The sequence below is a fragment of the Corythoichthys intestinalis genome, chromosome 4, assembly GCF_030265065.1.
Source record: "Corythoichthys intestinalis isolate RoL2023-P3 chromosome 4, ASM3026506v1, whole genome shotgun sequence".
In the NCBI taxonomy this organism is placed as follows: domain Eukaryota; kingdom Metazoa; phylum Chordata; class Actinopteri; order Syngnathiformes; family Syngnathidae; genus Corythoichthys; species Corythoichthys intestinalis.
The window spans coordinates 14,423,155-14,450,833 of record NC_080398.1 but is presented as its reverse complement, the minus strand read 5'-3'; the positions used below and the strand labels follow the sequence as shown (position 1 = coordinate 14,450,833).

General features: G+C 38.9%; 1 protein-coding gene across 4 annotated transcripts in view; it reads right to left on the bottom strand.

The window, feature by feature from the left end:
* Positions 1-27,679, bottom strand: part of ptprub (protein tyrosine phosphatase receptor type Ub) — a 382,270-nt gene that overhangs the window by 263,412 nt on the left and 91,179 nt on the right. For all 4 annotated transcript variants that reach the window (XM_057833549.1, XM_057833551.1, XM_057833550.1 and 1 more), the window contains exon 2: positions 8,486-8,608. In XM_057833549.1, coding sequence (XP_057689532.1) covers positions 8,486-8,608 — 123 coding nt within the window. The remainder of the gene's footprint in view (positions 1-8,485; positions 8,609-27,679) is intronic.

Sequence of the window (27,679 nt, the reverse complement as noted above, 5' to 3'; positions counted from 1 at the left end):
GCTCTCGAGGACTTGACTTGGGCACGCCCTGGGCTAATGAGAGGCAATCGTGGACTGTGAATGACTGGATGAAGGTTATTTTCAGTGATGAGACAAGAATCTGCATTGGGCAAGGTGATGATGCTGGAACTTTTGTTTGGTGCCGTTCCAGTGAGATTTACAAAGATGACTGCCAGAAGAAAACATCAAAATTCCCTCAGTGCTTGATGATATGGGGATGCATGTCAAGCAAAGTCACACGTGAGAAGGTTGTGGTTAAATCTTCAATAAATGCACAAGTTTACATTGAAATTTTAGACAGATTTCTTATCCCTTCAACTGAAAATATGTTTGGGGATAATGAAATCATTTTCCGAGATGACAATGCATCATGCCACAGAGTTAAAACTGTTAAAGCATTCCTTGGAGAAAGGCTCATCCAGTCAGTGTCATTGCCTGCAAATAGCCCAGATCTCAACCCTATTTAAAACCAGTGGTGAAAATGGAAAAAATGGTCCACAGCAAGGCTCTGACCTGCAAGGATGATCTGGCAACTGCATTCAAAGAGAGCTGGCACCAAATTGATGAAGAATACTGTTTGTCACTCATCAAGTCCATGCCTCAGAGACTGCAAACTGTCATAAAAGCCAGAGGTGGTGCAACTAAATACTAGAGATGTGTTTTGATTGTTATTTCTTTATTTGTTTTTCATGATTGCATATATTTTTCCTCAGAATGGAGTGATTCTATATTTATTTCCCTCCATTTGCTCGATAAAAGTAACACTTACTGACCACCACAATTTTTTTTATTCATTTCTTTGAGTGTTTCTTGAATGCTAAAAAGTTCAACTTTTGAACTAATTCATTTTGTTTTCAAGTTTTTATCTGAGTTTGTTCTACATAATAAAATGTCTGAGTGAGTGCTCGTCCGAGATTGGTGATTCCATCAGTTTGCTAGGGGTTGTAGCGTTAGTGTACCGGCTAATAGCAACATGCATCTATTTGTTCGATTTTCTGATCGCCACGTGACTTCACACGTAAGCACACTGGCTGCTTTCGTAAACGGGAATGAGCATAGCTGAACAACATATAGTAAAAGCGGGCTGAAAAGACTTTTTTTCCCGTCTCATTAAAAAAATGAATTTACCGACATGGTCAAAATTATGTCGGTCATCGTGAACCATCTCGGTAACGGTAAATTTTCGGTAAATCGCCCAGCTCTACCTGGCTGTGCCTAAAGGTTGTGCATAGACCTAGTGACCATGGGCAGTCTTTTGAGGAAGTTAACGCGCACAGGGAAGAGGTCCAACTTAATAATAGCAATAGGAGCTCAGCTCCTGCTGCGGTCATACAGCAAAAAACTGGACAGCCTCCAAAGATTTTAGTACTGGTGCATTCAAAGGAAGAAAGTAAGATTAAAATTACCTCTTTAATGTCATTGTAATTTTACTGTTATGTTACATTTATAGTCTGGAAAATTAACTCTATTAATTGGATTGCATTAAACAATGCAAATACAGACTCTCTTTTAAAGTTACCTGAGAGAATACTGATTTACTGGCTATTCGGAATGAGAAAGAGGCTAGAGGAGTATAACCGTTTGAAATCTCCATAGTTATTCGGTATAAATTGTGAAGTGAATGCAGCGAGGAAAGGCCAACACTGTACTGTAATAGTGCATTAAACCACAGAGCACGGCTGGTCACTGTTCGGCTACGATAACAGCAGATGTCTTTGACGACAGATGAATCTCAGGTCACTGTCAATAACACACACACATGTACGCGTGTGCACCCAAACCTACTCGCACACCCACACAGGTAAGCAAGTGCGCAGCAAGGGTGAAAGGTGATACATAGAGAAAGCAAGAAGGTAATGTTGTCCTCTGTAAGCCAACTACAAGAAGATGGAGATAGAACTGGATGAATGGTGCGCCTCTTCCTAAGTAAGGTTTTGATATTGAGCTCGGAGAATGTATGTATGTTTCAGTCGACCAGGCCCCGACCCCAAGATAGTATTAAAAGCCATTTCCGCTGGGACCACTCTCATCTCGTGGAGCAATTTACTTGGCATTAAAGAGTAGGCTGCTTTAAGATCATCTTTGGTAGGGCAGCTCTAAGTGATGGGCTTCTGTGATCGTGATTGCAAGTGTGAAAGTGTATCAAACTGCACCTTCAGGGCCAGTAGCGGATATTTAACACCATTCCAAATGGATGGGAAGAATACATTGGAGTATGAATATTAAAACAATACATTCACAGTTCACCAACATGACTTCCGTTGGGATCCATGAATAGTGCATGCAATTATTTATTGTTAAGTACCAGTACATTCTTTCGGTTTATTAGCTTATGTGATTACGGAAATAATTGAAAATTTGATTAAGCATTGTTGTAGTCTGCAATGCGCATGTGAAGAACTGGTCAGTACCTTACAGCTATAGAATTAGTCATTATGTAAGGTAGATAGAAATGTATCTGTCAACATGCTGAGAAAAAAATGACATTATCGATTGGACCACAGCACAGTGTTAACCAAGCAAATTTCCAAGGACACAAACTAAGTGAATGACTAGTTTTGTGTTTGCATTTGTGCTTCGTACTCACATCACCCTGTGCCAAAAACACCCACGAGACACACTAACTAACCATACTTTACACATACTCAAAGATTGCGCAAAATAGCCCTCCAGTGATCCCTCGCTACTACACACTCCAAACTTCAAGCCCCTCAGTCCATCAGGGATTTTTTTTCAATTAAAAAAATAAATAAATAAATGCAGTATTTTATAGAGCTGTCCCGATCCAATCACATAGTCTCTCATTTTCACTCCTGCCGCTTTTCTTGGTCAGGCAGTGCTCTGGAGTTGCTTATTAAAGTTAACGATGATTGACAGACATTCAATTTTGATCTTGCCAGAGACTCTTGGAAGCCGAAACCTAAAAGCACCGCATGGGTCAATCATCATTTAACTTGTTAAACATTTAATGTGTCAACTCATTGTGTTTAAGTGAGCAGCTTGAGCGGATTTGAGTGGACTCGCTCAATGAAGCATTTAATAAATACAAGCATGTTCTACTTTATTCTTGTTTAAAAATAATTCGGTGGGACATTAACATGTTTAAAACATCATAAGTATTACATTTGAAGTGTTTAAAAAACATTTATTAATTATCTTTTTTTTTTTTTAACTATACTTTGGGGAAAAAAGTGAAAAAAAATGTCTTATATGTCTCTCTTTCCAGTGCTAAATCTGAATAAATACATAAAATGGGGGGGCGCGCACTACCTCGCGGTTTTTCATTTCTTGCGGCGGGTTCTGGTTCCCATTAACCGCAAAAAATGAGGAATCACTGTAATCCAATTCATAACTCAAGGCATTAGATCAAATATGCTTAGAGAGGCTAGACTGAGATTCCCAAAAAGGCCTGCTTGAATAACACACTGTAGCATTCAACTTCAGCCCATGACCAAGAGCTAAACATTGGCCCCAACCCATATATAGAAAATATAGATATCAAACCTGAACAGCTTGACTGTACAGATAACTAGTTCACCAATGAAAACAAGTCTTTTTACCAGCCTTGATAATGCACAGTGGACACTACTCATCCCTGTAACTTCCGACTTTTCTTGACAAGGTCATCATCCTGCCAACTAATGCGTTCATTAAAAGGGAACAAGAACAGAAGCTTATCAGGCAGCCTGACATCACTGATTTAATTCAAAATAAAAGAGAATCAGATGATAAATGGGCCATTCTTATTAAGACCTTGCCACATTCTATCTTCTTTTTCCCCTCGTTCATGGGAACAGTAGTCTTTTAATTTCTCCTGGGAGCCACAAGCTGCTGCTGTCTTAGCTGTGTTTACTAATCTTCCCTCGACACAAATTTTTCAGCCTTACAAAGTAATACTGGTGGAATGTAAATAGCCTTATCTCGTAAAGTCTAGTTATCCCTCGCCACCTTGGTTGTCCGCTGTGATACATGGTTAAAAGTCAACATAAGGGGATTAAGGAAGAAAAGAAAAGCAAGAGTAACAGACTTCCTATGCCAGGGATCAACAGGAGCTATACACTTTAAATGATGTGAGAATAGATTCCTCACCAAAATGACATTGACCTGACCATTAAGTGAAGTTGGTTCCTCAGCACTGACACAGAGTTGATTCTCACAGACTCTCTGGTCCTGCAAATTTTAGTACCTGCCTAATTCAACCTGCGCTTGTCTACTCCACTGAAGGCACACAATAGCTATATAAATGGCATGAGGCTGAGTTTTAATTAAACCCAAAGGGAGAAGTGTTAATTAGCTCATCGCCTACTGTGAATTGGCTGCTTGCTGCAGGCAGATTTGCACTTCATTGCCGATGACAAAATATTAAATGAGGTGCTGTTAAAGCGTTAAAAGTTACATTTTGAATTTATCATGCTAAGAACAGAATTATGTGTTGACAGATCCCTGTTGGCTCTGGGGTTCTATCATCGTATCCAATATGTTAAAAAAAAAATTATGAGTATTCATATTTGGACATCAGCACGGTTATGGATTCAGTGCATTCCTAGCCATCATTGTACAATCCAGTTGATATTTCCTCAGAAAGTGGACAAAATTAATAGACAATAGAATCCATGCATAATTCATTCAATCATTCTTTAAAAGTTCAATGAAAAACATCATTTTTCATGTATACATCTGAAATTAATTCAGCAAACTAGCCTTTGCAAACAGAAAGTTGTTCAATTATCTTCCTGTCCAGGTTGCAATAGTGGAACTACTCAAAACAGTTCAATTGATTTTTAACTACTAGGGTACAGTAATTCCTTATCACTAGACATTACCGGTTTCAAGGTATACCGTGGTATGAAAACATCAAGGTTTCAAAACCGCAAAAAAAAAAAATCTGTCATATCGTCCCTAAAGTATTACTATTATTATTAAAGTATTACTACTATTTTTTTATGCTCCCAAAATGCATGGAGAAATCGCTTGCTTTCAGCTGTAAGGCTCAACTCAACCCCACCAGTTGTTGCTCAGTGTCAGTGAGTCAGCTGTGCAACACAATGGCTGGAGGGGGTGAAATTCCTAAAATTTTTCTCCCATCGAAGAAAATGAAATCCCTGGTATGGGAATACTTTGGCTGCAGAAAAGTTCCAGTCGGCTGCAGCTGAGAGGGGGAGGGCCAACAGACATGTAAGCGTGGCTGCCGAGGAGGCAATACCTCCAATATGATTTTGCATTTATACAAAATTAAAAGGTTATTAGTAAACACTGTCATGAATGTTTCCCACCAGCTATGAGAGTTAACTCCAGCGTGTTTAGTGTGTCTAGCGGTGGTAAAACGTGGTGTTTTTTTTCTCTCTGGCAACTGTCTGTGCTGAGAAAGAGCGTGTGTGTAAACAAGGTAAACATGATAAGAGTCATACACGTGTGCTTTTTATGGCAAATAATTCAATTATTTTGGTTCTGATGGTAATATTGTTGAGCTGTGGCTGTGGGTTTAGGCCCACCTAAAAGACTGCATTTATTTTAATTTTATTTATATTTTTTTATTTATCTATTTATTTATTTTAACTTAAAAATATACTTACTAATACGCTAATACGTTTTGAAAAATAAAAATCCTGTTAAATTGGAAAAAAGTTTTTTTTTTTTTTTCAAATTTAAACCCATATATCTCAAAGTAACACATTTTAGAGCAGTATTTGCAATACCGTGATACCGCGAAACCGTGATATTTTTGCTTAAGCTTATCATACTGTCAGAATATCATACCGGCACATGCCTACTTCTTACATGAAGAAGTAAATGCTGTACTTATTTTCATTAAATTTATATTTTGTCCGGTATGGCAGATGGAAGCTGATCCCTTCAACAAACATTTGGAAGCTCACTTCCACCTTTGATATATTCCAGTGGGAAGCTAAAACAACATGCTTTTCTTTGTTAGTTCCCAATAGGAGTGAGTTAATTCGAGGATGGTGGAGCGCCTTATAAACAATGCATGCCATCTCCCTCAGGCAACTACCAGCAGAGAGGATTATGGGAGGAAAATGTTGGTTTCCTTTAGTCTTGAGGCTGATCAACAAAGATATTCTTGGTCTTAGCAGGAAACCGACAAGTGAAGCGACTGCTCATTAAAGCTAATGCACAACGAAAGCTGGATGATTAAGGAAGATGGGATGACACTTTTCTAAAAGCGTTTGGGTTTAAAAAAAAATATATTGCATTTTCACAAACTTTGGAAGAAACTGAGGCACATTGTCATGGGCGCGAAAAAGTTTAGATCATGATTTAAAGAGTATGAAAACACCTGGGGAAATGCTAATATGCCATCATTTATCCATAAGCGCACGCCTTTTAGATTCATATCATGCCACTTCGTGTAATTACACACATCGCAACACCAAGAAAACGATAGAAATTTGGATCGATTGTCAAGCTTAAACGATCGGCGCCCAAGATCCCGGAAATCTAGCATATTGTGTGCGCGACGTCACAACTAGGAAACACCCGGCTCAGTGCTTAGTACTGAATGGCGGCGATGATGGCGGACAATTTTATTTCTAGTTGCAGCGACGAATCCGACGTAACGAACGTTCTTCTAATGGTGACGAGGAGAGTTATGAACCTTTCTTTGGTGTTTTGGGTTATTAATTTGATCCCAAATTAAAGCCAATGCAGCCTAATGAAACGATTATTGAGGGGAGCAACCACACTGATGAAACACCGGCAACAGATCGTGTGGGAAACACAGAATGGTTTGTTTTGCATTTCTTTTTGTGAACCTGATACACCGGGACCGCAAAATAAAGTAATGTATAGAATAATTATCATTTATTGTGCTATCATAGGTTTTCGCTCTGCCAACAGACACAAATATGAATGGGATTAGAGGATTTGTTGTATATATTTTACGAGCGATAATTTATACATGTGTCCAGTCCTATATCCAATGCGTGATATGTTTTTTAAAAGTACTCACTCTGACCATTTCGAGCTTGACTGGTCCCTTCCTTTGCTTAGCCTGGGGTGGTGGGGTGGTCTCATCAGTGCCAGTCATCATCCTCTTTCTTGATATCTTGGGACATTTAGGTGGCTGCGCGCGTATGGTGGGCACCGCATCTGCTTTCATCAGCAATTTCTCAACAAAACCTGATTTCATTTGTCCAAAGTTCTAATAGCTTTCAGGTGTAAAATGCGCACCACACAAAACCGTGCCGGAGGCTGGGTCTGCAAAATTAGCCCTCTTTGCACGGACGAACTTTACTCATTGTCTGCGTAGTCCAGCTCTTTTTCTCGCGTTCGGGAACTCATGGGTACTACATTGCGCCAAATGGCTATTTGCACACCACATAGCATGACAGGTTTGAACCATTTTAGCGATTTTTTGATAAAACACGAACGCAACTCTCTGGTCGATAAACAACGTTGGCACCTGCCTCGACCTTTTGTTTCCTGGCTGTGACGTCAAAGCCCCATTCGGCAGTTTCCGGAATACTTTCGGAAATGTTCGTAATTTTCGATCTATTTTCGATAATCGCTCATGAATGTGATTTATTTTTTTTGTTAACTTTATTAATATTTGTTATCTTGCCACATAACGGTTCTATTGATATCTCACAGCCCCCTTAGTATTATCATTCTCTTTGACTAAAGCTGTTGAGCAGTTTCAAATTGATCCAAGCCAGTTCTTATCAGCCAACAGACATCATCCAAGAATGTCCAACCATCTAGCCATTTACCACCACTTCTTCAAGGTGGCAAGGAAGATTTTAGGTGACGTTTTTTAAAATTTCAACTTTTTCCAATGTTTCATGCATTAATCGGTCTAAATGTATGTGTAACCTGGATGAAAATGGTTTATTACAGTATGCAGTTTGTCATTTGATAGCGATCACTTTTAGAAATTTAAAAAGCAGATTTTATTTGGTGGCAATGTGACATCCCCCTGTGCTTTATTACGCAAGTACCTGCCCACTTTGCATTTCCTACATGGCCGCTCACCAACGGCAAATCGAGGTTTTAATATAAACACAAGAAGAAGAACAAGGAAGAACAAAAGAAGAAGAAGAAGAATGCGAGGTCAATCAAAACTGACTACGCAGAAGAAAGACTGTAGTCCATCCAGGACTGGTTAGACAGAGATTCAAGATAATGGCAGCATGACATCAGGCCATGTTTACAACTGGTTAGTTACATTATGTAAGGATGCACTTGATGGGAAAATTGGATGTGCTACAGAAGTGGTAGGTGTGTGCTGACACCCATTTAACATGAGTTTCAGTGTAATTGGTTCATTCCTAATCGGTTGGGCAACCATATTATCTGTTTTATTTAATTTTTTGTGTGTTTTTTTAATCATTATTTCATATTCAAAGCAAATGTAAGTTTTAAATGTACATTATAGGTCACATTAATGGTTAAAAAATTGTGCAAAAAAGCATTTAAACGTACACCCACTCACAGCATATAAACACAGTTATGTATGAAGACCACTTACCTCGCAGGAGATCAGAACCAGCGTATGTTGTCCGAAAAAGCTGCCAATCAAAGTCATCTTCTTCACTCTGAGTGAAGTCACATAGACTGGGATCAGAATCCTCTTCAAACGTGCAGCCAGCAGCTGTTAGTAAGGAAAAAAGCAAGTGGGAAAAAAATAAGATTTTTGCATGTTCTTTCAATCAAGGGATTTATTTAGACAATAACACAGTCAAGTCGAGCAGCCATAATATGGTGAGTATCTCTAAACTGCGGTGTTTTGTGCAATAATGATGTTGCAAAGTTCAGCAACAACTAAAGGCTAAACAAAATGTAAAATACTATGTGTTCTGGACATTGTTGTCGCTAACGTGTTACTAAGTAACGGGTTACCGTAATCTGATTATTTTCTTTCAGTAACGAGCAATCTGAAGAATTCAGTCATTCATTCATCCAAACCAGTAATCTGATTATAGTTAGTTTCCTTAGTGTATGTAGAATTAAGATTACTGTAGTCATGTACGAAGAGCATTTTGAATAGAAAATGTTGCTCTTGAGTTTGGGAGTGACATTACATGTCACATTTTCTCAGCGGAGGACAAAACAACGGGTCATGTGTATTACCATGCCGTGTGAGCACTGAGAGTCTGCGGCCATAACGACATAGCCTAGCTACCTCGTTAGAACGCGAACAATGAAAGAGGCAGGAGAGATACCACAAACGGCTGCATTTGCACACTGGAAATACAGCCATTACTTCACATTTTTCTCCAGTAAAGATGACAAAAATATCTCAGTGCGTTGCAAACTTTGCACTGGCTCAAAAACACTGTTGACCTCTAAAAACTGCACATCCAATTCAAGGAACCACTTGGAATTACAGCACATTGAGACACAACTCAAGTCAATGCCTACAGATAACGAGACAGCCAGCAACCAGCCTTTACGTACATTTTATGGTTATGGTTTGTAACCATAGGCGGAGTTTGATTTTTTGATATTTTCACCATTGTAAATTCTTACTGAAAATATCAAAACTATGAATCAACATGTGGAATTATGTACAGTGTATCACAAAAGTGAGTACACCCCTCGCATTTCTGCACATATCTAAGTATATCTTTTCATGGGACAACACTGACAAAATGACACTTTGACACAATGAAAAGTAGTCTGTGTGCAACTTATATAATAGAGTTAATTTATTTTTCCCTCAAAATAACTCAAAATATAGCCATTAATATCTAAACCCCTGGAAACAAAAGTGTGTACACCGCATGGGAACAACGTACATCCCTAAATGTCCAAATTGAGCACTGCTTGTCTTTTTCCCTCCAAAATGTCATGTGACTTGTTACAGGAGTGCTGTCAGCATTGCTGCAGAGATTGAAAAGGTGGGGGGTCAGCCTGTTAGTGCTCAGACCATATGCCCAACTCTACATCAAATTGGTGTGCATGGCTGTCACCCCAGGAGGAAGCCTCTTCTGAAAACGGTACACAATAAAGCCCGCCCGTCTCATCAGACCATAGGACATGGTTCCAGTAATCTGTGTGTTTTGCTGACATGTCTTCGGCAACCTGTTTGCCGGTTTTCTTTAAATAAATTAACTCTATTATATAAGTTGCACAAAGACTACTTTTCATTGTGTCAAAGTGTCATTTTGTCAGTGTTGTCCCATGAAAAGATATACTTAAATATCTGCGGAAATGCGAGGGGTGAACTCACTTGTACTTGGCATAAAAAAGTGAAATAACTTGAAAACAGGTTTTATATTCTACTTTTGTCAAAGAATCTAACCTTTGCGCTTATTACCTTTTTTGCACACTTTTAGCACTCTCTCAATGAGCTTCAAGATGCAGACACCTGAAAAGGTTTTCACTTCACAGGTATGCCTTATCAGGGTTAATAAGTGGAATTTGTTGCCTTTTCAATGGGGTTGGAACCATCCTTTTTATTGCATTGAATGAGGCGTGTCCAAACCTTTGGCCTGTACTGTGTATATATTGTGTACGGTATATGCATCTGGACACTTGTTGTAGTCGAAGCTTTTGAAAGCTCAGGTTTAAAGAAGTTTGAAATATCCAACTTGCCTCCTCAGGTGTAGTTTTGGCTAAGCAAACAGAAGGACTGTCTCTAAAGTGCTAGTGACATGATCTGTTCAAAAAGTAATTTGGGCATATTATGAACTACTTTGAAGGATTCTTGCTCATTTCGTTCATTTTTTATGTTTGTTTTATAGCTTTAGAACTTTTACAGGCAACATTTTAACGGCTAGGTCTTTATTTTAAAGAGGAAGTTCAGAATTTTTGACATTGGGGGTCGAGGCAGCAAAGCAGAAAAAAAAATTGGTAAAAATTTACTGGTAAATTACTTTTAAAGTAACTTAGTTACTTTGATAATAAAGTAATCAGTAAAGTAACTAGATTATTTTTGTGAGGCAAAATCAGTAATTAAATTACTTTTTGAAATAATCCATGAAAAACACTGGTTCTGGATTGGAAACCGATGACAATCGGGCTTTCTCATAGACACTTGCTGAAATTGAAGGTTCTGATGGATTTAAATTTCAAGAGACAAATCTAGCTGGAATGGGGGTGGGGGTAAAGGTTGATTTGATGATCAAACCGCAGTCACACAGTTTGAACGGGCTCTAAATTTCACTTAGGGATTCAGCAAGACATTCCGACAGTTCAATTCATGTAATCTACGAGGTAAACTGCAGTGTATCCTTTATCTTGATCTCTCATCAAATTTAGAGAAATATTGGTCTTGGCAACATCCGTGTGGTGCCAAATTTTGTCTGATTATTTAAGAATCCGGGATCCCATGGTACAACTAGGATTTCGAAACTATTTTTAGCCCTCTCTAAATGAATATTTATTACTGGGATTGAACTCAATCAGAACTAGATAATGGTACTTGGAGATTACACTGACGGATGTTACCATGAAAAGGAGAACAGACACTGATACTGCTGCGCATCGCTTTTCTAACAATGACTTTAAAGGTTAAAGGTTGAATATCAACACTAGAGCTGGACAATATTATCAATGTATTTTATCGGTATGTTGCAACATGAAGATACACAATACGCATATCGTAATATGTTCGGTTTCCAATGTATTGCATATAGTTTTTTAAGCACTGTTGTTTTCGTCAACAATGACGATAACGAAAATATTTTGTCAACGAATACTTTTTTTCTTGACGATATAACGAGGCAGAGAGAAAAAAAATCTGACCGCGGTGTGAACGAAATATTAGATTTCCGCTCACTCACAAAGATTTTAAACAAAAATGGAGGAATTAAAAAGCAAACTAGATTACATTGTATAAACTGCCTGCTACTAAAAGGTTTTAACACAATTATCTGTTGCTTTCTGTGTGTGAACGTCACACTAGAAGTTGGTGTGTAAACACAACATGTGTTGATTGTTCCATAAACATGTGCACAACACCTTTCAAACAAAAACAAACAATAAGTACAATGACGACAATGACACAAAAATCCAACAAATGCCTGTCGAAATTATAGCCCAAGTATAACGAGAATCAACATAACAAAGAGACATGCACAAATTACATAGTAGAGACTTAAACACCCCAAAGCATATTAACAAAGGAAAATACAAACACCAACAACATTGGATGAAGTAAGGACCCCCTGGGGTATGTAGTGTGATGATCATTACACCTCACAACATGCTTTTTCATGTGCCAAAAAGCCCAAATTTTAAAATTACATTCAATGGCTTCAGCGTTAATGGCTCCAAGGTCCCAAATCATCACGCTTCACTTGGTGCACTTTGCATCTGTTGCCATATTTCACATTAGCCCATCAGTGGGGGGATTACAATGTGACAGTGGGCAGTTGGAACGGCGCAGTCATAAGGGCAAAGCATGCCTCGGTAATGATGGGAGCTGGACAGCACGAGATGCCACATGCTAATGACGGGAATAACCACAAGCAGGTCCTGAAGGTGACCCAGCTTTATTACCACTCGTTCTTTTTCTTGACTTTGCCATTAAATAAATGACAGGCTGTGGAGGAAGACAAAACCGTCTTTGCTTCAGTGAGGATTTATAAGTCTCATTTTCAAAAATGGTGTAAAAGATAACCACAGCTTCAAGCTATTAGGTGGTGATTGGGTTGATATGTTGAGATGCAAAACACAAAAATGGGCTTTAATGGAAGAATGCAATATGACTGCCAACTACTGCTTATATTTCTTCCCACAACATGAGTGTCAAAAAGCAAAGCTTTTTACCTTTTACTAGTATTTGTTGTTTTATGGTAGTCAAGACTTTGTGTCACTTTAAAATACCAGAAATCCCACTCCATAAAACACACAACTTTTTCCCCTCAATTTGACCCTGCGGCTTACAGTGGTATGAAAAAGTATCTGAGCTTTTTGGAATTTCTCACATTTCCGCATAAAATCACCATCAAATGTGATTTGATCTTTGTCAAAATCACACCGGTGTAAAAACAGTGTCTGCTTTAATTAAAACCACCCAAACATTTATAGGTTGTCATATTTTATTGAGGATTGCATGCAAACAATGACAGAAGCAGGAAAAATGAGTAAGTGAACACTCTGCCTAAGGAGACTTAAAGAGCAATTGAAACCAATTTTTACCAAACATTTTAAGTCAGGTGTGTGCCCAATCAATGATAAGTGGTTTGAAACTGCCCTGCCCACTATAAAACACACACCTGGTAAGAAATGTCTTGATGAGAAGCATTGTCTGATGTGCATCATGGCTCGGTCAAAAGAGCTGTCTGAAGACATGTGATCAAGGATTGGGTATTTGTATAAAGCTGGGAAAGGATACAAACCCATCTTTAAAAGTCTGGATGTTCATCAATCGACAGTCAGAGAAGTTGTATACAAATGGAGAGAGTTTAGCACTGTTGCTTCTCTCCCAAGGAGTAGCCGTCCACCAAAGATGACACCAATAGTACTCAAAGGTTAAAAAGAACCCTAGAGTGTCTGCTGACGATTTACAGAAATCACTGGCACTGGTCCAATATCTCTGTGCACACATCAACTATATGTAAAGCTATACATTTTGCATCTAGTTCTACATATATGTGATATCTACTAAGGGTGTAACGGTACATGTATTTGTATTGAACCGTTTCAGTACGTGGTGCTCGGTTCGGAACGGAGGTGTACCGAACGAATGTCTGACGTAATGTAACCCTTACTTTTTAAGGCTGTGAGTCGATCGGGTTACAGTTTCTTTGTGTAGATTATATTTACTCCGTCTTCTCTACTATAATGAGGACTAACACGGTAGGACAGTATAACCCAGAAACGTCAACGGCGCGACAACGTGGCTGCCGCGAGAACGCAGTGAAACGCGGGCGTTAAAGTCAATCAGCCAATGCACACCAGTCGCAGTGCGGCCGCGTGTTAGACACGTCCCAGAAGCGGCTCAACACGACACACGCGAAAAGAACGACAGAGTTTATTAATTGAAGCGAGACGCGACCCTCCTGCGTCAATACTACTACCGGTAGCTAGGATCGGGCAGACGGGAAGTCACTCGTGCAAAAATACGGTGGATCCGGTCGATTTTCAAACTAATATGCAATCGTAACCCACTTTTTGAGTCCATCAGATCTCTTGAGTGGTAGATCGGGGCACAGTTGACTTGTCTTTGTTGATTTACTGCTGTCTTCTCTGCTATAACAATAACCAACACAGCCCCGTGTTCAATACAAAAGACTCCTACCACAACAAAACAAGTAGGAACTAATATTCACATAGGAACTTAAGTTATACAACATAAAATATACAACATAAATGAATACTACATCACATTTGTAAAATATAAACACATATTAAAATAATAGCCCATTTAAATAAAATGAAATGAACTAAAACACCTGTAATTAAATAATAAGAATAATACACAAATTCTGCTTACACAATTAAATTTATTAATTTCTGTGTGGTGCTTTAACTTGAGAAAATCCACCAATAAAGCTTTTGAAAACCGTTCATAAGAAAAAGAAATGATTGATTGAGGCATTTCATTTGTAAAATACATGTTAAAATCTTTGTCATTGGGATTGTTATGGCGGCAAGCCGTTAATGTGGATCCAAAACACAGACCAGGAGATCAATAGAGCAAATGTTTGTATTTAATGAGTACAACAAAGGGAGCACGCTAGGAAATGCGAGTATAACAAAGTAAAACTTAGAGAGCACGCTAGGAAACGCGAATATAACAAGTACAACTTAGGGAGCACGCTAGAAAACGCAAATATAATAACAAGTACAACTTAGGGAGCACGCTAGAAAACGCGAGTATAACAAAATATAACTAAGAGAGCACCCAAGATGGCGTGAATATAACCGAGTACAAAATCCTAACTACAAAATCCAAAAGAGCACAAAAGTAAATAAGATCAAACCAGAACACGACCGAAGAACGTCGGGAAGCACCGAGGATGACGATGAGCACACAGCTGTAAGCAAGGCAGGTAACAAGCATATGCAATAGTCCGACACTTGTGTATGGTGACAGGACTCCTTAAATAATAAGTGTTCCTGATGCGTCGCAGGTGTGCTGTGCAGCACCGCCCATCTAATTGATTCGTGTGCTGGAATGAAAGAAAAATAACTGAGAAGGCACACAAACGTGGCAGGGATTGCTTTTCTCTTTAGCACAGGATTTTTTTGTCTTCTTTCTTTCAGAAAGAAAGCTGACCAATACACGGGGTCTGAAAGGCAAATTGTTGTTGGGTTATCTTTAAATACCCACAACTTTTTGAGCAGAATTCTAGCTTAGTATTGGCTAATGTTCCTATTGTTGAAAGCACAAAGGAGTGTAATAAACAATTAGCACATATATATTTTGGATTTTGTTTTCTTACTGTACCGAAAATAAACCGAACCGTGACCTCAAAACAGAGGTACGTACCGAACCGAGATTTTTGTGTACCGTTACACCCCTAATATATACTATAGCCGTATGTGGCTGTATGTTTGCAGCAACTCGCAACTGAGCGTTGTTTGAAGCAGCTGTCAGCCGCAGTCAGGTATTATTGTTGTTTTTTTTTAATCTAGCGGCATGAGTTGAATATGATATTTACTCTCGGTCCTTTCCTCATTGCGTCCCCAAGACCGCGCTGACTGTGTTTTAGATCTGCTTTACCTTCCACAGCCAAATCGGGAATAATCTATGAATCAGAAATTTCGCCTCTAGTTATCACAATGTTAAATAATACAGTTGGGTTTTAAAACTCAACCCACAATTGGAAACCTTTTATTGCACCCTTCACGAGCATGAAGCATCACCCAAGTTATATACTTAATGACAAAATAAATTTGAATTCAACATTATCAAGTATTATTATACTTGATTCAATTAGTGAAACTGTTGACCTGCCTAACGCATTGTTGTATAAAATCATGGATATAAAAAGGAGAGAAAATTTGGAACCCACTCTTGCATTCAAAGAAATGGATGGTACTATAAAAATAATTGAGTTACTTGCATGACTGTCCTTTATTAATCACACATCTTTTGTCCATTTAAAATGAATCATTTAACGCTCTGTAAGTGGACAATGACCTCCTTCCGAGCTACAAACTTCATTGGTTCTATCAATAACGGTGTATTAAATTGAAATTGCAGTGGTACCAACAGGCAATTCCATAAAGACTTATCTTTCACAATGTTAGTTGGTGCCCTCCTGTCAAAGTGGAGATTTCTTTTACAGCACACTTAAGTTCTTGAGTTTCTGTTTGGGCCTAAAATGTTTGAACAAGTTCTTTCCTCGGATTAATCACTATGGTGACACTTTTGCAACTCAAAGACCAATATACACTCATGTAAGCGGGATCCTTGGGCAATAGTAACCAGCATGGGAGAGAGTGTTGGTTTCTCCCTCGAGGTTTGATTTATTGGCTAGAGCTAGGCGGTTACTGCATAGATCTGCTGCTGGGGGCACGAGGTTAATTGTCCCGCAATGGGGTCCATTTCTAATAGAACAGCCAGTGATATGGGACCTGACACATCCAAATGTTGGCACTATATTATTCCCCGCTGCTTCAGTAAATGAAGCCTGCAGACTCCTCCCTGTAAAAGTCTCATCATCCGGAGAAAAGAGGACAGGTTTCAAGGCCAGAGCTGGCGGGGAATGTCATCTCCTCAGCTGACATTCATCCCATCAATCATGACAATCACACACAGCCTTCTCAGACACGCCTCTGCCTCTGACTCTGTATGTGTGTGTGATGTGAGTGGTCATTTTTACATGAACGTTTACGGCATCATTTAGCACAAAGTGCATTACAAAAACTAAATTGTGTATCACAGGATATGTCTAAATCTTTGAGCATTTTACATTATGTGGTTGATCTCTATATTGTTTCCGAAACCATTTTCTTTGCAGGCCGGCATGAGAATTGTGGGGATTAGCAGAGCTAATAAATGGCAAGTCTAGACAAACAGAATGTTTTATGAGACTTGTTCTTCACAACTAAATCTACTACGCAGGCTTTGCATGAAGAACAAGATGCATAATAAAGTTTCTTTTAACGGGAGCGAAATGAGGAGTAGATTTATTGTATCAATAAATCAGATTGCACTAGTCTCAAGAATTATGTATCAGTGGGAAACAGATGACAGCACTGGAGATGGGAGACAATTGGTCTAACTTTTGTTTGCATTGGAATCACATTGTTTTTAAACTTGGGTAAGAGAAGATACAAAATATGACATCTTAAACCTTAATTTGCCAGACTTGCAGCAATGCACTGCATAAATGTTTCTCAGTTAATGAGCATCATCAATCAAAGAAATGACCCATTTGAGTTGCTACTGAGGCATTATGCCTTTCAAGAGATTTACCATTTTATTTATTTGTTCATTTGTAAAATGTCCAATATTTCGTCTACGATTATTTTCAGCAGCAAGTGTAGAAATAATTGAACATAAATTTAAAATATAAGTAAATATATTTTATGAATATATATACATCTAAATGTGATAAATATAAAGGTTACTGTGAAATATAAACATTATAAATATAAATAAATGATTATTATTTTAATTCTTTTTTTTAAGTATTTAGCCAACACAAATATTAAAATCATATACAGTACATTGTACAAAAAATTATAAGAAAGAAAGACACCAAAGGTAAAAAAAAGCAAGAAACCAAAGAAAGAAACAAACCGGGATACAAAAACACTATTCAAAAACAACTTATCAGTTTGGTTGAGCCACGAGTCAGTAAAAGGCTACCGATATCTGACTAGCCTCATCTCGTCGTAAATATTTCAGTAAGGTCATATGAAAAATGAGGTCGGCAGTAACTGTACATGACACCGTGCAGCCATTGATGCTAGCCTATTGCTATCAGTTACTTTACTTACATTAGAATGTAAATCTGAGTTGCCACGAGCCAAATTAGCAGAGTTCTTAAACAAAACAAAATATTGAAGAAATGTCTGACACCCAAAACAATGTGACATAAACAATGTACAATTAGCAAATTTCTTGATGGAGAACAGGAAGCTCCTTGAGAACATGTCAATCAAAATATACTACTGATGAAGAAAAGCTGTTTGAGACAAAAAAAATAATAATAATCTGACGAATAAAACCCTACCAGCTAATTCTAAACTATGTGGTAACCATTAAGAACGTGCCAATGAGGAGAAAATTATGCTTTTCTTAATTTCCAGGATATTAATTTGTCAACCTTTAACCCTTCAGGCAACTTCAGCGCTACCTGATGCAAAACGCAGACCTGAATATTTTTGCCATTTGTTTACATCTTAGCTGATGCCTAAAAGATGAACAATCGATAACAAATGTCAGCCCAACCCAACACAATAGGGCGTTTTAGACTACGTCATCCAACGTATCCTAAGTAGATACTGTACATGAGTGATCCTCAACCACCGAGCCGGGGAACAGTACGGTCCGTGGTGCATTTGCTACCGGCCGCCTTGATATGTCTGTCTACGCTATTGACTTATCCGAGCAGAGATTTGTGTACGTCGACATCTAGTGGTTGGCCACCATTACTGGGGCGTTTACTCAGCCCAGCATCAGAAAATGTAAACAGTAACCTTAGCTGCTGATGGCTGAGTGCTGCGGACAGCGAGGTCTTTGGACAGCATTTTTACGGGGACCACCTGCTGAGCCAGACGAGGAGCCTATAACCAAGTCCATTCTGCATAATATGTTGCTAAAAGCTAGCAAAGGAGCCAACAAAAACGAATGCACTGAGAGCATCATACCTTGTGGCGAACAATATTGCTAAATCCAAGAAACCTTTCACGGATGGAGAAGAAGTCAATATGCCTTCGACCAAGAATATTTGCAATCATGTTTCAGGAAAGGCTGCTGTTAGAAAAGGTTGATTCAGCGCACTTATTGTTCATTTTTAGCCTCGTCGTGTTATTTTTATATTTACTGTAATTTTCTGCCATGCATTGCCGGTCCATGGAAAAAAAAAAGCCCACATCACACTGGTCCGTGGAGCAAAAATGGTTGGGGACCACTGCTGTACATTACATACTTTTTGCCAAACCATATCAAACCGCAAGTACGTAGGGTTCCCATATTGATAAAGGAGGTTACGTGTCCATTGGAATATGCATGCATGTGGAGTGGAAAAATTCTCTCCTCTTCTTCTACTGTAACACGCAAAGCACAAGTTTTTTTGAAAATCCATCCGGACCTTTTTCCCCCCATCACTGGTTCTTCCTCACTCTCCAAAGCTGCATGTTCAGGAATAGAGTACATTTTAAATTAATTAAGGGAAGGCATTCATTTGACTCAGTGCACTCATCTGTTGCTGAAAGTGACTCAGCCACCTCCTAAAGCAGAAAAACCCCATGATTAACAACTGGCCAATGTCAAGTTCTAAATGTCAAGGAGTAGAAAGTCTACAAGTTGACTAGTCAACTAGTCCCTACAACATCTAGTAGATAGACTAGTTCAAAGAGAGCATAATCAAGTTGTATAAAGGGACAGATCTGTGAAGCTATTTATAACATTCAAATCCGCGCTCTGCCCTAATTACCAGACAGTCAGGTCATGTAATGAACACCAGATCTATTGCAATGGAGCATTTTTCTTGTGTCTTGGTCGACAAATGTGAACGAAACCACAGTGTGAAAACAGCCCAAACCTGCGCTCCACACAGGCCACCTTAATCTCAAATCGGAAAAGGCTGGATCCAGGTGGGGAAAGGGTGAGTAATGATGGAGGCAGTCTGAGGGGGGGGGGGAGTGGTTGATCTGCATTGCAGCAAGTGTGGCCAGATACATCACCAGGTGACAGGTATATTTATTCTCTACTGAGGCTCCCCTCCCAGCACTCCCCTGACTGCCTGTGAAAGCCATCCATCGCCATACCTGAATACGCAATGAAATCATCTCTCTGGCCCCCCAGGCATTAATAACTCAACCCTGCTGGTTAGATGGGCCCGGGAAAACAGAAAGGGCTAGGAAATAGATTGTGAGGAGAAAAAGAAGGAGATTCAGGGCTGATTATAATGAAACAGGCTCTAACAAGGTTTCTAGAGGCGAATAAAACAGCCGCTATTTGAGGATTTAGGTGAACTCAGCCCGAATCGGAATAGCAATGCTCAATATATTACAGGGGAGGCAAAACCAAACATTTTAAAGCAACATACATTTTATGGGCAGCACAAAATACAGTACACTAGAGGTGCAACAATTAATGGACAAATAAGTTATTAGGGAACTCGGTAATTATTTCATAATTTATTCATTATTTGGTGACATTGTTTGAATTGTTAAAATCTTGAGAATTTTCTCAACAGTAAACAAGGTTATCCTTTGTGTTTAGAAAGAAATGGGAATAGATGACTTCTTAGCAAAAAGTTCCGAAAAATCATACCCAAAAAACAGGTAGTCCCCAGGTTACGAATGACTTCCGTTCCCGCGCTGGCGATGTAACCCGAATTTCCGCGCAAGTCAGAATTAACCCTTTAAGTATCCCTAATAAAAAATTAATTTAAAAAAAGTACGCTACCTCGAAATCTCAAAATAACTATCCAAAAGCATGTATTATTTGTCATATTGTACATTGTGTTAAATTCCGTTATATTCAATGACTATTCGGGCTTTACTCGCGAATGAGTCGCCGTGCTGAGAGAAAATTCCTAAAGCGCGAGTGCAAATTGGGAAAAGCACAAACCCCAATTGCAATAGGTTAATCTCAGGACTTTTGATTTTGATTAAAAATTGTGTCAATAGCTTGTGCTGTAAAAAATTGTCATTTTATAGATATTGAGATATTAATTTCGAGTGAGGCCATCATAACTCCCATGGCTGACAGAGCGTAGCAACTCTCTCAATAATAGAGGGGTGTCCAAAAGACTATCATGAACATATCAGAAACAAATGGCATCACCTTGGGTCCATTTTGCAGTAAATGAGGAGATAATAGTTATACCATCAATAGAAATTCAAATCTTGAGGAGCTGATAGTGATACCATCACTCGAAATTCAAATCTCAAGCCCCCACCCCCATTTACTGCAAAATGGACCTGGATTCGTTTGTGCTAGTTGTTGACACACCCGTTATTGAGAGAGTTGATACGCTCCGTCGCCACGGGAGTTATGACGTCTTCACTCGAAATTAATGTCTCAATAACTTGAAAAGGATAGCAGCATAAACGACAATTTTTTACAGCACTGACAACTGACATCATTTTTATACTTAATACTTCACGGAGGTCCGTAGAGATGGTCACAAAGCACATATGGCATTATAACAAGTGTCGTCCTTTTTTTTATTTTAAACTTCCGGGTCATCCTCTGCCGTTGCACTGTGGGTTTTTGCGTTTGTGCTGTGGCTTTTTGCATTCGTCTTGCGAGCCATTTGCAGTCGTATTGCAAGCCATTTGCTGTCGTGTTGTAGCAATTGGGGTTCGTGCTTTTGCCAATTAGCAAGTGCGCTTTAGTAATTGAGGATCGTGTTGTGGCAGTTTGCATTCATGCTTTTTTACTTTTGCAAAGCATTTGCAATAGGGGTTTGTGCTTTTTTTCTATTTGCAAAGTGTTTGGACTTTGCAATTCGCCAGACATCTCTCGGCCACGGTACTCACTCAGGAAATGGGATTTGAAGGCGGCTATCCCAGTCGAAAGCAACTGCAGGACGGCGACGACGCTGCTTAGGGGAGAAGGTGATCCAGACGTGAAGAACAGCAACCGGAACTAGGTACTGTTTATGCGACTGGGAAAAAAAAACGACTGCAGACAAAATAGGCGTAATAAAGTCGAAATCATGTAAGTCGGGTATATGTTCACCTTTTGGCGTATTTTAAATCTTCCTTTGAAGCCGCAGCTTTGAGTACTGAGATGGTACTCACCACTAGTGTACCGTATTATAGTATATACTATATATATCATAGTATATCGTATATTATACCGTATTTTTTGGACTAGAAGTTGCACCTGAGTATAAGTTGCACCAGCCATAAAATACCCAACGAAGAGGGAAAAAAAATATAAAAGTCACACCGGAGTGTAAGTCGCATTTTTAGGGGAAATTTACTTGATAAAATCCAACACATAGAACAGATATGTCATCTTGAAAGGCAATTAAAAAAATACAATAGAGAACAACTGATATATAATATATAATGCTAAAAAAGTGTAAAGTATAATAATGTTACATGATGCATGAACAACGAAATGCGAATGTACTGTCCTCACCAGGACGCTAAGGCTCAGTCCTGGCTATACAGTGAGCTAAACTCCCAAATGACGATGCTGGACATCCGTATAATTTGCTTTATTTTGGCCGTCATTATGACACCATCATTTGAAGAGTGAAACTAAAAATAGAAATAATACAAGTCCATTTCGTCCTCGATACCAAACAGGCTCGCATCAATGTAAATAAATGATAGTTAGCTGCTATTACAGCAATGACACAAACGGTTAGCGTGCGTTCGCTAGCATTAGCACATCATTCAAACAGGCACACAACTGGCTCTAAGTGTCCGATCTCGGGTGGAAAACACACAACAACAACAGAAAAGATGATACACATAGGCGCTGCCTTTGTAGAGATATTTTACAAGCAAAAACAATGAACGTAGGTTCGCGGCCGTGTTTCTCTCTCTCTCTCTCTCGCCCACTCGCTCAGACGCTGCCTAGCTGTCCGCCTTCTTCTGGCGTGTGAGCGCTCTTCTTTGCGTAAACAAGTGCGAGTGCGACCCCACTTGGGCATGAAAGCGCCACAAACTAAAAGCATGGATTTCAATAAATAAAAGTCAATAATACAATTGAACACACGTTGCCAGAGGCAGAACGCGAACCTGGCCATAGCTGTTAAGAGTTATTCAGATAATTAGAGCATAAGAACATGCTAACAAGTTTACCAAACCATCAGTGTCACTCCAAATACCAAAGTAACATGTGAAATGATATAACAATGTCCTAATAATTTCACACATAAGTCGCTCCAGAGTATAAGTCGCATCCCCAGCCAAACTATTAAAATAAACTGCGATTTATAGTCCGAAAAATATGGTACTTGAAAAGAAAAGTTCACCTTTTTTTAGCCTTAATGGTGTTTTGATGATAAACGTGTATCTGATGTCAGTAATATGCAAGTCAAACAGTCTAATTCATACCCCTCTTCTGTGCTATTCTGAGCATATAGCATGGAATTGAAACAAGGACTCCTAAATAATTTGAGATTGTTGTTTGAAAAAGGAAAGCTCAATTACTCCATATTCCTGTTCCTGGGGGTTTGGGGTCTGGTGAGTGAGGAATTACATCGCTGATATGAAGCTACTTTTTAATTATGATGTTTTTGTTTTTTTCCCAAAAGCTGGGTTTATTTTGAGTGGTTGTATTTTCTCTGGGAGGACGAGATGGCGGTTTCTGCTTAACATTCACCATCAGTTGGAGTGAGAGAAACTTTTTGTTCATCTTCCCACCCACAGATGATATGATAGAGGCAGATTGTGACCGTAACAGAATATGTACAGGCCCATTCCACAAATCAATTTAATTAGCACGTCTGGTGGCTCATTTTTCAACATCTGTTTCAGTTCAAAAGAGTACTTTTATAAACCTTCTTAAATTTGAGAGAGAGGAAATGTGAAAATAGTTTACAAAGGATCCAATTTGCAAATCTCGTTTTTAAATCAGGGGCACATTATCCAGAGTGTGACTGCAGAGTCATGTACAAGAGGCGCTTGACATACAGAACAACAAACCACAGATACTTAAATTTTACTGCAGTCAATGGCTCCAAATAGTGACAGAGGATGTGAAAGTGGGAAGTAAGTATGAATTTTTAGGAATGTTTTTTTTTTTTTTATCATCATCCATATGATTGAGGTTTTAACATGTTTCACTGTATAATAATGACAGTGAATAATTCAACTTTGAGCTGTTGGATGGTATTCTGAAAGTAACAAATGAGCTCCCGAAATATCTTTTGAGCCGCTCTGACAAAATATAAGATCATAAATTATACTGTAACACATTCCATGGTTGCAATGTCACTTAATTAACTAATTGTGATGTTAAGAAATCCTGCCCCTTTTCCTGATTTATGATGCATGTAGGCACTGCAAATAGCCTACTATCATTAATAAATTCTTAACATTTATGCTACTAATTAAAACTAAATAAGAGGTAATTATGGTATGTGAAAGAAAATTCTACGGTGACCATTTCCTTCAGGTCACATTTTGGCTCGTGAGTCCGAGTCATATGATCTGCCAATACCCGGTCCCAATCCATATTAAGGAGAACATTTTAAAAAAATATTTAAATTAATGAATTAATAAATGAAGTATTCTTTATTTGTGGGGGGGGGGGGGGGGGCATCGTTTTTAAAAATGTATACAAATACATCATTTTTCAATTCTTTTAATATTATTTTATATACAGGTAAACGATAATTATTGGTCCGATAATTATCGGTCCGATAATAGGAATTATGACCTCATCCCAATAAATCCAATAACATTATTAATAGGACCGATAATATACGTATAATATTTTTGGCACGGTGTTGGCGGATTGGGATGTGTGCGTTTGTTTCCACTCCTGTTTTGCCAGTAAAACGTATCAGTGACTGTTTGTGGTTTGGGAAGAAGGAGTTTTATAACAAATCAAGCGCTCCCTTTCTGTGACGTAACGCTTAAGTGACGGCAGTGTGCAGCACGGCTGGCTAGTAAACAACAAGCATGGCGTCGGTTGTGTGGGATTTTTTTTTTTTTTTAATTGTCGGTGGAGAATACTTCACTTGCAATTTGTAACACATGCAATGCCTAAGTTCCACGAGGAGGGGAAAAGTTGTCGAGCTACAACACATCTTCATAAGCCACTTAAAAGATCACAATCGCTTTGATGGTGTTTTAAAAGAGTACGAGGACCCACGAGCTGCGAATAAAGCTGCCCATCCCAGGTTCATCAGGTTCCGCCGCCACTTTTCAGATGAATGTTGACCGGCAAATCATAATGGGATTGCCACAATTATCCAACTCGGCAATAATGCACGGCACATAAGTTTCACCACGGACATATGGGCGTGTAATGTTAGTCCTGTCAGCTTGCTTGGTCTGACGGCGCAGTGGCTGGATAAGGATTTTGTACCGTACAAAGAAGAAATCTCATGCTTCATTGAAAATGGGTTCTCTCACTGCGGTTTTTCTATGGATTACTATAAGGCAAGCCATTAATGCTTTTTGTTCTACCATATTTGATAATGACGAATGCGCTTTCACTAAATTTATAACTTGTTTTAGTGTCATAGTTATTTACTTTTGTATACTGTGAAGAGTCTTAATGGAAAATCTGGTTAGGTCAAAGGCAAATCTATGTTGAATCCACCACTAGTGTTTTTTTAACCTCCTGGGGTTCAAAAACTGAATATATATTTAAAAATGATATATGTATTATCGGTTATCAATATCGGCTTTGAGGAGCAGGAAGTTATGGATATCGGTATCGGTTTCAAAAAATTGATGTCGTGCACCGCGAATTTTATATATTTTTTCCAGCTGTGGAGCACAAAATAAGGGATGTATACACATTCAGCCTTAAAGCCCAGTTCTATTTTTTTTTTTTTTTTATCTTTTACCTATATTTACCATATTTGTTTATTATTGTTTTTTACTTCCGTAAGCACTACGACACGTGACAACAAGTCACATAACATAGTGCACACGCATATCACTTGACAGCACATTCAGTTCACATTGTAAATAAAATACATTTTTTGCAATATGAACAGCTACAGAAAAAATGTACAAAATATCCGAATTGGGCATTACGCCCTGCGGTGTGAACGTAACCTAAGTCATCTGCCATTTACTTGTCAACCAGACCACGCCACGTGTTACATTCCCACTAACCAAAAAAATAATAATAATAACAAAAGTAACTAGCAACTTATTAAAGTTCATAATTCTTAGCAGCTTGGCCACTCAGCTGCTTGCCAACCCCAATCGCAGGCGACTGCGTGCCGGATCCAGCCTCAGCTCACCAGATCCACATAGCAATCACACCCGCTTAACGTCAATGCGCCAGATGCGTCCCGGATCAACACTATGACAGTCCCAATGATAGGTTACGCGCTGTTCCGGGGCGGACTGTGCACACCGGACGTGATCAAATTCCCGCTTAACGTCAGTGCGCCAGATGCGGCCTGGATCAGCACTATAACAGTTTTGCCTTAATTGTCGCCTTGATTGCACAGATGGGTGAGCCTGGGACCAGGTGCCGCTGATCATCGTCAGCAGCTTTCTTAAACCAGTCCTTGGCCTTACATTATTGCCAGATCAACAACTCACCTACAGGTATGTGACTTTCAGCTAACAAAGAATCTTGTAATCCTGATACTGAGCTCATTTCTGTGCCCCCCCCCCCCCCCCCCCCCCCAAATCCTGTTCTGCTTGCCTGGCAAAACACCTGCCAGCCCGTTCACCTGTTCTATCACCAAACTGCCCACCAGATCTTTTCGGACACTATCCAACACTCCCTCTGATCGTCAATGAATTAGGCCCCGCTTTACCCCAGAACCTTAACAAATACAATATGTTGTTTACCGTCTAAAAATAGGTCATCTTTAATGTTGAGTTGCTTGTTCCAATTAAAATATTTTGAGAAAAAAATGTTATACTGTTATGTTGTTGTATGTTGCATTAATATGTTAGCATTAATAAATCACATGAAAAAGAAATGTTGTCATTATTGCTTTTAATAGACAAATTTAATTTGCAATATAAACACATTACACTATGATACATTGAGCAAAATGGACTCCAAATGTATTACTAAAAACTGTTTTAAAACAAATCTGGCCCAGATTGGGTATGATGTGTGCCATATCTGGGCCATACATTAATGTCGTGTCTGCTACTCTGGACAAGTTCTGGCCCAAAACTGGTTACTGATCCGGCAAGTGACTCCTTACTGAGGTTGGGCCATTGTTCAAAAACACACTGGGGCGGATCCGTTTTACGAAGTTGGGCCAAAATTTACAGTACATCTAACCCATGTCCGCTCCGGTTATAATTTGCTATCTGAGAATAAACGAAACAGAGAAGCACCCAAACGTTGATTTGATTTGAGCCTTTCACCAACCCACATTGAGGTCAAAATCAAGCAGGGGAAACATCGCACTGAGTTGCTCCAAAGGCTTTGTAGCACCATAACATTGCTCCGGCTGTCTACTGTACGCATTACAAAAGGTTTGCATGAGTAAACAGGAAACTGTGGGCACATAATTTTACCATTTTAAAAAGGATGGCATGCAATTTGGAAGGGATGGTGAAAACCAGGGTTTTTGCATAAAATATTTTGCACTGCCTTGGAGTCGATCCCAAAATGTCAGGTAACCACTTCAGAGTCACAAACAAATTTCACTTCCAAACATCAAAAGAACTTGACAAAGAGACCTCACTTTCAAAGGATCAGCAAATCAGTCATTCAGTTTACCTGGAAAGCATATCTTTAAGCAACCTTTTTGGTTAATTCCTCTCAAGGCAACAACTCCTTTCACAACTTTGGTAAACAAAATACTTATGAATAAAGTACCCATCTCATTCCTTATCTGATCTACTTGATCACACAGACTCATGTAAAAGGTGATCTTGGTTGACCTAAACTGCTGTCAGCACTGATAACTTGTTGCACAAATACTGAGGCTGATGTGTTTCTGACATCCTTGAACAT